Below are 13,762 nucleotides of genomic sequence, written 5' to 3' on the forward strand. Positions count from 1 at the left end.
CGATGCCTAGATGTCTCAGACAAAAGGAGTAAGAAAACTGCGATGCAAGACACTGATGACCTTTACTGTGTGTCAGATGTAAGAGAGTTCCTTTTGTCTGATCTTTTTTCCTTTGATAGGTAGCTGTTGCCCTTTCTTGCCAAAACAATGTAAAGGGAAGTCCATGAAGACATAGCAGTGCATAGAACATTGTCTGGCCCATTGCCTAGAAGAGAGTATTCTAAATGGCAAAACAATTGCAGTGTCAAATAATATATGTAAACCCACCCTCTTAATTAGTCTCTGCTCCTTAATGTATTCATGATCTGGATTTCTTCCCTAGTTTGTCTTTGTACTCATGCTAACTTCTCTTTTCTGAGTGAAAATGAGAGAATATCGACCTTTTGAAAAAAATATGAAACTGACAGTAAAAAAGCTGTTCTTGTTCCATATCTTGACTGTTCTGAAAATAAAAACAATAACCTACATGAAAAAAATTCACAGGTGAATAGAATTACAATTCTCTGCTTTAATTGAAATGCCCCTAGAAAATCTACATTAATAATGCTAAAAAATAAAAAATATATAGTTGCAAATTCTTATCATTACACAGTTCAAAAACATCCACAATTTTATTTATTGGCTGCTAACACTACCTGGACAGAGGGCAGTGTTATTGCAAACCCTTGATTCTCTTAAAGGGCCGCTGCAGTGTGTCCCGTAAGGTGATACACAAGTTCTGGTTCGCACCTGCGACCCTTGACCACAAGTAACTGAACACGTACTCCACTGGGCCCACTCTTCAACACCAGATTCACCTGTATTCAAGACAACAAACAAACATGAATATAGACATAAGTATTATTGACACAATTTTCTTTTTTCTCTTTTTTTTTTTTTATTTTATTTTGCTGAAGCTCATTATCGTCCGCTCTTATAAATCAAAGAAAAAGGTACCACACCGAAATAAATATTTAAAGTTTCATGGAGTAAAGCAGCTGTGAAAATGTGCAATGAATAGAAAACAAAGACACCTACAATGCTGCAACCACATAGCACCTGTCAGAGGGGAACACTTTGATGTCATAGCATCGTTTACAACTTTATGAGAATTACTGCCCTTCAACACTTTAGAAACAACACTACCCTCAGGATTCTGTAAGCACATAGACAACTCTTTTTATATAATGGCAAAGGATTTACCTTTGATATTTATACTTATCCCTTGCCTTGAAAATTAAGGCTCAGTAACAGTTTAAGGAACCCTACAAGTAAGGGAATTCCAATGAAAAAACCCCTAGACAAATCAACTCTAATGTCTAAAATTTTCTTCAGCAGAGTAATACAGCATTTAAAAGAAGTTCCCTGGCAAAGAAAAGCTTTTCTTTTACTAAACTTTAACCTGAAATGTGGGATGGAAACTTCGATAATTTGATGCGCAGATCTTGCTTTTGACCTAATAGGTATGCTGAATTCTTGGGTGAGCCAGGCCTCATTACTGCACATAATACATACTACTACGTACAAAAATGTCAAATGTGATTTATTAATACTGTATATAAGAAAAGAGGATATTTTTAAAAAAGTTTTGAGAGATAGAATATTATATATTATATTTTTGAAAGCAAATAATGCATAAAGTTTTCTTGCATGGATGCTCTGGAAAGAATGCTTGAATTTAATTCTCATGAACAGCTATACACACAAAGGAATTCCTGTTCAGAAAAATAGATCCCTTGAGTATTCTCAGAAAGCAAAATCAAAAACAATGTGAATATACCTCACTAAACAATTTGGGTAAATAACTGTGCATTAATGTTTAGCTTCTTCTGTTAAAAATCAGCATGTAATGTAAAATGGCAGCTGAAACCCTTATTGCATGCTTGATTTTTAAATGTGAATCCTTTTTGAATCAAATGGAACTTTCTGTTTCAAAATCAGTGGCATGGTAAAATCTGCAGACTTGAAGAGCTTCCTTGAAATTTCAGTTATCTCAGTATACTTGTAGTCTTCAACTAGTTTTGATGCTGATCACAATCGAGGGATTGTCTGCAAACCACGAATATTCTGGTGCTATCTTCCAAGAATGCAGTAAATGACATACTATTTCTTCAAACTGTGCTTTGCAGCAAGAATCTGTGAATCTCTCTCCAAGCTGTCTTTCTTTTGTTTTTTTCCCCCCCAGAGGTCAAGCACAAAACCTTTGCAAAATGATTGTTTCTGCTAGACATCTAAGATTCAATTCTGAGGCTATTTAATGCTTTAAAAAAAAAAAAAGTGCTTCTTCTTCAGCAAAAAGATAGAATGTTTTATAACTAGCACAAAAATCCCTCTGTTTTTAATAAAATTATACACAATTCCAAAAATTTCTATGGAAAAGCACAAAATTATGAGTTTTTTACACACAAAAATTCACCAGTGTTTTTTGTAGTCCTTTTCTTTATTTATTAGGTGAAAAAAAAAATCACTGATTATTGTTTTAATAGTTCTTGTGACATGAATTTATCTCTTTGATTATGCAGTTAGATGGCTTGGATTCAGATTAGATGATACAATATGCTAAATATATTTAACATGTATATAGAAATTAACAATTACAGAATTATAAGCCCTATATGCATGGTAAAAAGACTTGTATTACTGTGGGTTTCTAGGCTAATACTTTTTGTCTTTTCCTACATGTTTGAAGTTTGACTTTGCCTTTGTTAAAATGCTTTAGATGAAAGGTCAAACAGCAGAAAAAGTCTAAACTGTTTCTCAACATGTTCCTTATTATGTAGAACAGTTATATATATTCAGTGTAAACAATCCGTTATTCAACACAGACATGTTGACAGTGCACAGCTAATAAAATAGGGAGATTTAAAATTAATTTTTTTCTTTAATATCTTAAAGTGATAAAAATTTTACTCTTAATCTGTGAAATGTGATGGAAAATAGCACAACATGATTATCAGACTGTTTTCAGACTGTTATGTGAGTGAATTTTAAAATTAGTACTAATTATTACAAGTCCTGAGAATATATGTACTGTTTATTCACAAAAGGGATAATCTATTAATATACATCATCATATGTAAAGAAGTCTTAAACATTTCCTGGAGAAAGATCCTCCATATTAACATGCTGTACAGTGCAAAAAGACCAAAATTAAGACAAAATAAAAAAAAACAGCTGCTTTGCTTCCTTTCATACAACGCTTTTTTTTTTTTTTTTGTAATTTTAAAATTTTCATGGTATTTTTTACTTCTTTCAGGATGATTATTACTTTTTTAAAAGATTTAAAAGAAGGGAAATATCTTCACATATATATCATTGTTAATGTACCACTTTAATTTAAGCACATAAAGGCTGCTATATTTTCTAGAATAAATCTAGGTTGAGTACATAATCTGCAAATATATCTTCCATTATTTGATTTTCTCTTATCCATTTTTTTCTTTTTTGAAATGAAAATTTTGAAAGGGCTACTTTGTATTTACCTTCTTGCTTTCTGTTATTTGAGAACTCTTAAATTTTTATATCAGTCATAATAAATCCACAATCTCAAATGATCTCTTAGCAAGCTACCAAACTCTTACTCTCTCCTGATGCTTGACACGTAAGAGGAAACACAACTTACTGTATGGAAGGCCTCATTGATCTGTGTAAAACTTACCTGCATTATACTCTCTAAATCCCATAACACCTAAGGGAAGGATCAGTCCAAACACATAAAATGACAAATATAGAACAAGAAATTATTCACACAGCATTTTAAAATAAATGTTTATACTGCCTCATAACACTCTCCAAAACCAGAAAAATGTGTATTTTAATACCATATTTTAAAACTCTTCCATTCCCAGCAAAATTTGGTGGATTAAGTCCACAATTCTAACAGTATTAAATGCTTTTCAGAAACATTTTCCAGGACATTTCTCTGTTCCTATCTCTCTGCCTTTTAAAAACATACAAATATTTTGTTGCACTTTTGTATCTGTTCTATTATTGCATAAAATAAAATATCCAGGCTTAAAATATAAAACCCCATAAACTCAGTAACCAATTACTATTAATATTTCTTAGTGCGTAAATTAATGAGATAGATATGTTAGAAAAAACCTTATGAATCAGTTTAGGAAGATATCACAATCATTTTATTGCAAGAAAAATGAATGCATTACAGGTGAAGAAAATATGCAATGATCACTACAAAGGAAAAACAAAATGAAGAGATGAAAATTAGTATGTCCAGAAAGAGCACAAGTATTACGTAAAATGTGTTAACCTGCAGCATGGAAAATATAGATTTCCCCAAACTTTGGCATCTAAATTTATATACTCATACATCTCACATGCTTTCTGAACAGGATCTTGAAAACCAATCCTGTGTGATTTTGAACGTTCATCTCCCACTCCACACACACAATGTATTTGAAGGTGATGGTATAAGTGCTGCATTTGTGATGCAGCTCTGTAACACCCATAATAGATGCACTGCAATGCATGACTAAAAGTTATCAAATACAAGATTTGTGTGATATTATTAAAGTTTTAGGGATTTATATGGGGAAAAAACCCAGATAATTTTACTGATTTTTTGAGTAATTGTATGAATTCAAGAAGCAGCATAAAAGCAAAGGTGTTATTCTATGTAGTAAGCAACTAACATTACATGTCTGAGCTAGCTATGTAAGTGATTAAGTTCTACTTGCCTAAACAAAAACTGCATGGAGACCTAGAGAATTCTAGGCTCCTTTTTTCCACTGCATTTGCTTACAGTAGTATCTGGGAGTTAGCCATAAAAGCAATCCTATACATTAATACTAGGAAAAAGACTTTTTCCCATTCTAAATTTGTTACCAGACAGATGTACATTGATTGGCTATACATATACTTAGATTGCTTAACATATTGATTTCTTCAAATCTGTTAAGTAAAACACCCTACCACTAAGGAAGTCAACATGCAACATAACTAGAAGAAATTATAGCTCTTTTACTGAAGTGCATAAAAACTGGAAGCATTATGTACAACTGATGCAGGCGTATATTCTAGGTTAGTTACTATGGAATACAGAGGAAGTTGTTTCAAATCCATACAAAAATTATGGGGCACAAGATTTTCAACTCAGTAACTTACTGGAATGGAGTGTGTAGGGTACCAGTAAAGAGTTAGATTTTACCAACAGATACATGGATCATTACTGAAGTCAAAATGGACAGCAGTTTTGGTGTATGAGAGCTTAATTCAATTTACCACTAAAAATTTATCATTGACCACAAAGACTGCTGTGATAACTGTTGGTAAACTGGCTAATCAGGCTGTTTTTTCAAAAAAATTACTTCAGTTCCATGTTTCCAATATCATCTTGATATCTTTAGATAAAGAAGATGAAGTTGCTCAAACAAAATTAGAAAACATGTTTTAGATTAAAAACTGTTAGATAATTTGCACATTCAATTAAAAAGTACTTACAGCCAATTTCATTTAGCAATTATGTATCTGGAAACTAGAGAACAGAGCATAGTGCTAGGCCAAAGATGGTAAATGCTGAACGCATGCACATTAAAGTCACCCCAGTAATTAATTAATTTGATAAATGCCTAAAGCTGGGATTAGACGGTCTATTTATAAAGAAATTTTGAAGCATGTTCTTAACATTTTTGAAAAAAGGTTAACATGTCACGGTGAGCTGTCCTGTGTTTTGTACATGTGAGACTGCTTTTACTACTAAAGAAATTCATGCTTACACTAAATGGTTCAGTATTCACATTCACAATGCATGTTTTTGCATGATCTACCTAATTCTTAGCTACTTTATTTATGGACTTTAACTGGTGAAAAAAAAATAAATGATACAAAAAAAGTATCAGCTTAGAAAACTGACAAATATGCAGCAAAAGATTATGGAAACATGCAGTGGTCTTGCTAAAATTAACAACAGTAAATAGAAAAAATGTAACTGATGTATTACCAGTTTGTGCCATAAATTTAGCAGCATCAGCTTGTTCCTGAGGGACCCTTTTCTCATGAACAGATCGAGGTCGCTGACTTTTAATTGTATGATCTCCCATCATTCCAAATTCTAGAGACAGAATAAAGGTTTATGAAAGCTTGTGTGTAGACATTTCTCAAAAGTCACATACTGTCTCATGCAATATGTTCCTAAACATACCTGGAAGTTGCTGGCAAGAATCAGGCAAGTGATCATGGCAGTTAACATCAACTTAACTTTGCTACACTCAGCTTTCAACAAATACTTAAATTTATGTCTGCAGATTTTCCAGTATGATTTTATTTTATGAACCAACATTCAATGTAGTGACACATACTATAAATCAGCTGTATGACATGGGAAAAAAACAATTATTAAATGCAGACATTCTATTCCTTTATTTTAAATCAGTGCAAACCACACCAGAAAATAACTGTGACAGTGTTAGACATTGCTGTTCCGTGGCAGAGCCTGCTGCTCCTCCAGAGGACTTCTATTTCTGCACTCATCTTTCAGGCTGATGAAGCCTCAGCAGAGATAACAAGTCATGTTTGGGAATGGTGGCAATGGGAAATGATAATAATTTAGCCAATGAACTGTTTAATTTTTTGGCTGAATACAGCAGAACGAGTGCTTGTGATCTGTTTCCTTCCTGAAACCTCTGAGTTAAAAAGACTATAGATTGTATCTTACTCTCCATATCGATTTTAATAGGAAAAACCTATGAAAAATCAGTAACATCAAGGCCCAGAGTGTAGGAGACAAGAGTGCTTTAGTTGTTTATCCTGTTATCACTGCTGTTATTTTCCCTCTCTTGTCCTGTGCAAACCTCCTAGACTTCTACCTTAGTTCCACTTTTCATTCTGTAATGAAATGCAGAAAGTCTTTTGCACTCAGAGGGGGACTGCTGAGTCTTCAGCACAGTTCCCTATGATTCTCCCAGGTGCACACATACAGCTGTCCATAGCTCAGTGCTAAATATTCTGTTAAAAAAAAAAAAAAAAACCACAAAAAAAACCCCCAAAACAAAAACCTGGGACTCTAATTCAGGAAGCATGTGCTGGGAAATGTGGGTTAACATTGAATCTACTTCAGCTACAATCACATAACGTTTCTGATGAGGCAGAAGGTGTCTGAAACACTAGGAACACAAAAATTAAAAAATACCTTTCACTGGAAGGTTACCTTGCAAACGCAAAATTCAAAATTCTCCCCAATTTATAAAGCCATGAAGATAATAAAACTTACCTTTCTGCCTCAAAAACCACAAAACATTATATGAGATGTAAATATCACTAATAAATATTGTTTGCAAACACATTTTCTTGATAAATCATTAAAAACATTAAAATTTCTATTTAAGGAAACAGTAAAATGTAAACTTATTTTTAAGCGGTCCGTCAGAAGAAAGATTTTTTTCTTTTCTATTAAACTATTAATGTATTTCTCCAAATTAGTGCTTCTTTTTGTAAATATTCATTAATGGCACCACTTAAAATATAAATTTAATTATTCATTTGAGAACAGCAATGCAGTTTGCATTCTAAAGAGAATATTTGAAAATATAGTTAATAAAATATATTTTGAGGATTAAACATTCAACATTTTTAATACATCCCAGAAATAAATATAAAAAGATAATTAAATTATAAATGTATATATATATATACACATGCAAATATATAGCATATATATGTATGTGTATATATACATATGTCTGTTAAAAAAATTATGAATTAATTTTATGAAATACACCTCTTCTATAGTTCCTCTGATTTAAGATATCTTTTTATTCTGTGAAAAATCTCTTATTACAATCAATATTCTAATGCAAATCATGATTAGAATATTTTTACAATTTTTACAAGGTGCAGTACAGATGACACATTTAAACTATAATTTATAATATGGAAAGGGCAGGAGACTTTACACAACTTTTCCCCCAAAGAGGCCGTCACAGCAAGGCATGTTTACTCCGAGTTTGCTGCCTGCATGATCTCTGCTTGACAGGCAATTTAGAGGGTATGGCACCATTCCTGCAAAAGACTTAGTTTTACTTTTGAAGTTCCAGAGTGCAATAATGGGAGACCTTTGCTAGAGGAAGGCTTTCCAGAGGCATACAGGAAGGTGGTGAATGTTCTGATCCCAGTCCTGCAGCATCTTGTGCTGGGTGCGGGCACATGCAGTGTCCTGCAGGACAGAGACTGCTGGTGAAGAGACAAAAGGATGTCTGGGAGATCAGTTCTCTGCGTTGTGGATAATACCTGATGTAGCTCCAGTCATAATGATGGAGTTACCAATACCACTGAGCATGATTATAATGCCTCATTTTTTTTCATTTTTCCACTTAAGCAACAACACATTTTCAATTCACTTCAACTATTGCTGATGGTCTTTGAGATGCACTTTTCGGCTAATCTCCCTTTGATATATTAAGCATTTATATAGCAAGTATATATTAAATTTTTCATTACCCAGAAAAAATATTTTTATAAGTTTTCTCAAGAAAAGCAATGCTCTTCTTTTCATATTCAGCTGAAGTATTTAACCAAATGCCACATGAGAACAAAAGCAGTACCAGGAAATGCAATGTACTGACATGGGTGAGGCCTCATTAAAATTCAGGCCTCATGAGAAAAGAAAAAAAAAGGGTCAAGTACATTTTTGTATTGAGATCAAAATGTCCACTTTCTGTGTATAAGTACAAACAATGGTCTCAAAATTGTTTAACCTAAGAAGCTTAAGAGTAGCGCATTTTTATGAAGCATTTTTAATATCTCACTTAAGTTTACAATAAATACTAAATAGAATGAAACTTTCCCTTATTTTCAGATCCTAGGCAATAAATATAGAAGGTGAACCCATTATGCAGTTTTTCGCCTCAATACTTCACAGAGAAGCAGTATCTAAATGCTTTCTGGGCTGGGAAAGCATTTTAACCCAAGTCAGCCTAGAGTATGACTGAATGGCACAGTAATTTCAAGGATCTGTGTGTGCGGGGAAAGGTGGTAAGAACCATCCTAATATAGGCAGTATCTGGCAGAGAGGTGTCCTGCAAGGTCAAGTCAGCATGATTCCAGACCTGACATCTGGATATAATATTGGATATTTGAATTGACATTCTGAGTAAATTAATTTTTATCATTCTCACATTTCTTACCTAGTTCTTGCTGCTGAAAATAAGTTTTCTAACCCGGAAGTAAGTATTTTTGTAGACATTAGTTTCTGAAGAGAATTGTTTTGGTGATGTCTGTCCTAAATTTTATTTGGGTGAAACAGGACAGTTCTCCTCTGCTTTTACCTGAAACATTTATGTTTATTGTATTGTTTCATTAAATACAAGGAGAAAGCAGATCTTTTCAGCAACAAATAGGTGCATGGTCTAAATCAGAAATTGACAGTGTGACTCTAAGTTAGGTCTGGAAACATGCAAGGGTTTTAAGCCTTTTTATTACATTGTTAATGCTATAAATCTACACAGAATGAGGATAAAATCCAGAAATGCCTCAAAATGTAAATAAAAATAGCATTATGGGGAACCTTGAATCATTTTAACCAGAACAAGACTTATAACAAATCATAGCACATTCCAAATATTTGTGGTAGAAAACCTGAGGTTTAGATATCTGATAAAAGAATTTCTTCTGCTATCAGTGATCCTTTGGTGGCTATGGAAGTACAAGGGATCACTCCAATAGGATGCCTACTTTATTGCTCCTCAGCTGCTCATAATGGATCAATACTTCAAAGCATTTTAGTGATGCATATATTTTAATATGGATGTGGTGTATCATTTGGTTAAGCATTGGGACAGACTGCCCAGAGAGGTGGTGGAGTCACCATCTCTGAAGTGTACAAAAAGGACTGGACGTGGCACTTAGTGCTATGGTTTAGTTGGCATGGTGTTGTTTGGTCAAAGGTTGATGATCTTGGAGGGCTTTTCCAACCTAAATGATTATCTGATTCCATTATTTCATTTTACATAGCTGAGACACATAGTTCCATGCCTTCTTGGACAGAAAAAAAAATTGCAATTACAAGGTTTACAGTTTGGTATTATTTACAGCTCTTATAACTAGTCCCTATCTTGGCTTTACCTTTATTTTTATATTATGTTATATTATGTCATGTTACGGGAATTTTTATTCCTATTGAGTAACCTTTTTAGTTTTTAAAGGAGAAGCTAAAATCTTGCGGCCAGTGTAGGTGTACGTTTTTAGGAGAGAAGAGAGGTGCCATGTGCTCTCTGTAGGAATAAAGAAGAAAAAAATCTGTTAACAGCGTAAAAATTGCAAACTAGGACAACTGAGAAATACAAAAGAAAAATACCAGCTTTGACAGTTCTACTCACCAAGGCTAGTCTTTGCTTTCTGACGAGTGGATATTCTTTAAATTAAGGTAAATATCAAACAGAATTTATGCCTAGGCTGTTTTATCATATTTGTAACATACATATTCATTACATATATATCCCAGTCATCAGACGACAATATAAACCATGTTGGTCTGGCTTTTATGACTTTGTTTTTCACATTTCATGGGAACTTCACAGTGCAAATTGTGGTGTACCATCTACTACGGAATGTGTTATATATGGTGCAGGACCCACTGGCATTAATATAAAAAGCCTTTTTCATCACAGAACTTGGTGATGACATCATGAATGAATGTTAATTCATAATTCATTAATTAATGTTAAAAAAAAAAAAAGTGATTCTGAGACCTCTAGGGTACTATCCCCTTAGGACATGTACAATGCCAAGGAACTTCTGAGAGTTGCTGAGTGTCATCAGCTTGTACAGAACCGCCTGGAAAGTAAGAGCAGTTTCCTGAAAGCTTTTCAGAACCTTAAAAGCACAAAGAGGCAGTCGACTCCCCAAAGTGACTGTCATCTTCTTTCACCCACAGCACTCCAGCAGTGTGATTCATACTATCCTACCCACTCCTGAACTGTAACTAGCCAAATGAGTGTTTTCATTTACTCTTGACCACAGAATGAACAGAATAGGTCTTGCAGCCAGAATGTGCAATAATGCAAACTGTCCCACATTGCAGTAGCACGGCATCCTCTCTGTGCTAACACACAAATGTTTTTGCCAGAAATTAAGTAAAATGTCAATGTAAGTCCCAGGTGAAGGGGGAAGGGGAAAGGAGGAAAGGAAGAAAGAAGACTACAGAAATATGTAAGGAATCGGTTTGTTTAGATCAAATTTTGGGCTGTAACGTTAACTAATTTCAGTAGATCTGATCAATTTCTGACTTCCAGGAGCTTGAAAAAGTTACCTGCACATTTGTTTTTAGCCCATTCTAGAGGTTCTCCCACAAAGATACACAGCAGCAGTAGTACTTAGGGTTTCGCATCACATTGGCAGCCGGTCAGTACAATTTCTTCTGGTCACTAGATGGCAGAATGTGTGCTGACTTAGAAGCACAATTTTACATTGACATGAGAAGCTGTGACTGTTTCATTTTCCCTATGAAATTCTCTCCCATATATATACATAATAAATGTCACTACATTCAAAGGACTGAGCTTTTTTTTGTTTTCTTCTTTATTTTTAGTTCTTTTGTAGGACTGAAGATTAATAGAACTCCAACTAAACACCCAAATAAGTAAAACACGAGTTGAAGCTTTTTTGGTTGGGGGGAGGGGAGGGGCGGGAGGGGGTTTGGTGGGTTTCGGTGGGGTTTTTGTTTGTTTGTTTGTTTGGGTTTTTTTGGTTTGTTTGTTTTGTATTGTATTTTTTTCCCCCTTACAGTAAGCCCTATGACAGAAATAAATCTGAGAAGCATTGTCTTCAATATCTCCAGCACTGCTTCACTGTAGCAGGGTACCCAGGCACGACAAGGAAGCACTTGTTCTCTAATGCTGCATTGGCAGGACACAGAGCTTCAGGGCATTAGTGAATACCAACACTCTGCAGTACAGATTTAAGCTATAGCTTTCTATGGGAACCCCTTAAAATGATAATTCCTCATGACACAGGCAAGTTGCCAAAAGGGTAACGTAACTATTAGCTGAATTAGATTTCCATGGGAACCTCTTCTTAGTGAATGTGGAAAACATTCTTAAAACAGCCTTTGCTTACTTCCTACATAGATCCTGGTCCCATAAAAAGTCCCCTTTTGGTTCTCCAAAACAGTATAGAAGAGCTTTGATCAGTTTCAAACTGAATGGAGTAATATCTTTCCCTAGAGTGAATTAAGATCTGAACTGAGCTGTATTCATGAACAAGAGTGTGAGAAAAATATGCTATTACTCATGAAAACACAGAAAGGATTTTATGATAGTGGAAATATGAAAGGCAAAAGCATTTGTACTAACACAGTTTATTTTTTAAATTGCACTAAATTATTGCATTTTATTAAGTAAAAGTCAGGTCAACATTTGCAGGAAATTAGATACAAGATTTCCTTTCTCTTACACACAGAGATTCTTAATACATATACGTATGTACTCTTTCATCTCTCAAAAAATTAGGGAAATGAATTATGTATTCTAAACAGTCAACATATTGTACAAAGGTAATTAGTTTATATTCATCTCTAGGGAGATGGATTTACTCCTAGGACATAACTTTGGATTAACACTACTGCTGGTATTTTTAATGACATAAGGAATGAAAAATTGCTGTATTAAAATATAAATGATAGCACAAATCCCAGGGAGCTAGACTTTCCATGGCAATGCAATCTGCTGTCTCTCTGTGCATCTTTGCAGTGACTCTCTTGGCCAGCCATTATCTTTAGTGGGATCTGAACCTGTTTATTTATGGCTACAGATTTGATCAGTGAAGAATATTATAAAGATGTAATATTTCTTCACTTTGAATGTGTAGAGAATGTTGAAACTGTGCAAACTCTATTACTTGCTTTCCTGGACCCAATTGCTCATCACCATACACCTAGGCAGGAGAAACTGAGCATACAAATCTAGTGAAGTGACTCATACCTGTTCAAAATGTCACCATAGCAGGTAGTGTGATTTCGCATGTGCTTTGCAGAATTATATCTAGGCGAAGAGGAAAAGCAGGGGTGGATGGAAGCCCAAACTGCAGCTTTACCCCTTTTTATATCTACCAAATCTGACATTTGTAATTATAATGGCCAGGTAGGCAGAAAATGCTTTGTAGTTCACATTTTTCCCATTCAAATATTTCCCTAGTAATCCATTCGAAAATGTTCAAATAAAATTACCAATACTGATAAAAAGCACTTTACATTTTGAAGTTTAACATTTAAATCCTGTGAATTCAGTGGCATGTTATTCCCTCATATTCCACACTGTTCTCTCAAAAGATTCATGGATGTAATAACCCATTAAAGAATGAAAGCAGAGGGGCTTGCCTTTATTTATTTTTGCTTTTTTAAATGAAAGACTTTTAATGCATTCTCTTGTAGTATTCTCATCATTTTAATGTTTCTACTATTACAACTTATTCATGTATAGCCTTTAAAAATTCAAATCACAGTATAATAATAATTCTTCAGTATATTCATTTCTTCTTTATATTTCATATTATTTTACTTCTGCATTAAGTATTTTGCTTTTCTCATATATTTAATTAATTGAATTACTGATATGGTTAGCCAGTGGAGGAGTTATTTCAGAATGGCATCATTTTTATATAAACACTCTCTTTTCTGTAGCAAGCTACATAGTTATTAAACACAGGCTAGTATGTGGCTTTTTATTGTTCTGTACAATTAAAAGTCAAGAGATCATGACTGAGAATAAACTGTAATTTACTAAGCTATTCTTGAATTCAACAATTCCTATTTTTTATTCTAGAAAGACTGAAA

The 13,762-nt window shown here is 33.9% G+C and overlaps 1 protein-coding gene across 6 annotated transcripts in view; it reads right to left on the minus strand.

Moving 5' to 3' along the window:
- The window catches only part of ADGRB3 (adhesion G protein-coupled receptor B3), a 448,258-nt gene that overhangs the window by 261,794 nt on the left and 172,702 nt on the right, over positions 1-13,762 (minus strand). For 4 of the 6 annotated variants that reach the window (XM_066179723.1, XM_066179724.1, XM_066179720.1 and 1 more), the window contains exons 3-5: positions 5,939-6,049; positions 3,638-3,667; positions 636-797 (exon numbers count right to left, since the gene is read on the minus strand). In XM_066179723.1, coding sequence (XP_066035820.1) covers positions 636-797; positions 3,638-3,667; positions 5,939-6,049 — 303 coding nt within the window. The remainder of the gene's footprint in view (positions 1-635; positions 798-3,637; positions 3,668-5,938; positions 6,050-13,762) is intronic. The other 2 variants (XM_066179725.1, XM_066179722.1) reach the window with 1 other exon arrangement.

Source organism: Chamaea fasciata, unplaced genomic scaffold (genome assembly GCF_029207755.1).
Source record: "Chamaea fasciata isolate MVZ Bird 193981 ecotype frontalis unplaced genomic scaffold, bChaFas1.0.hap1 SCAF_3, whole genome shotgun sequence".
NCBI lineage: Eukaryota > Metazoa > Chordata > Aves > Passeriformes > Sylviidae > Chamaea > Chamaea fasciata.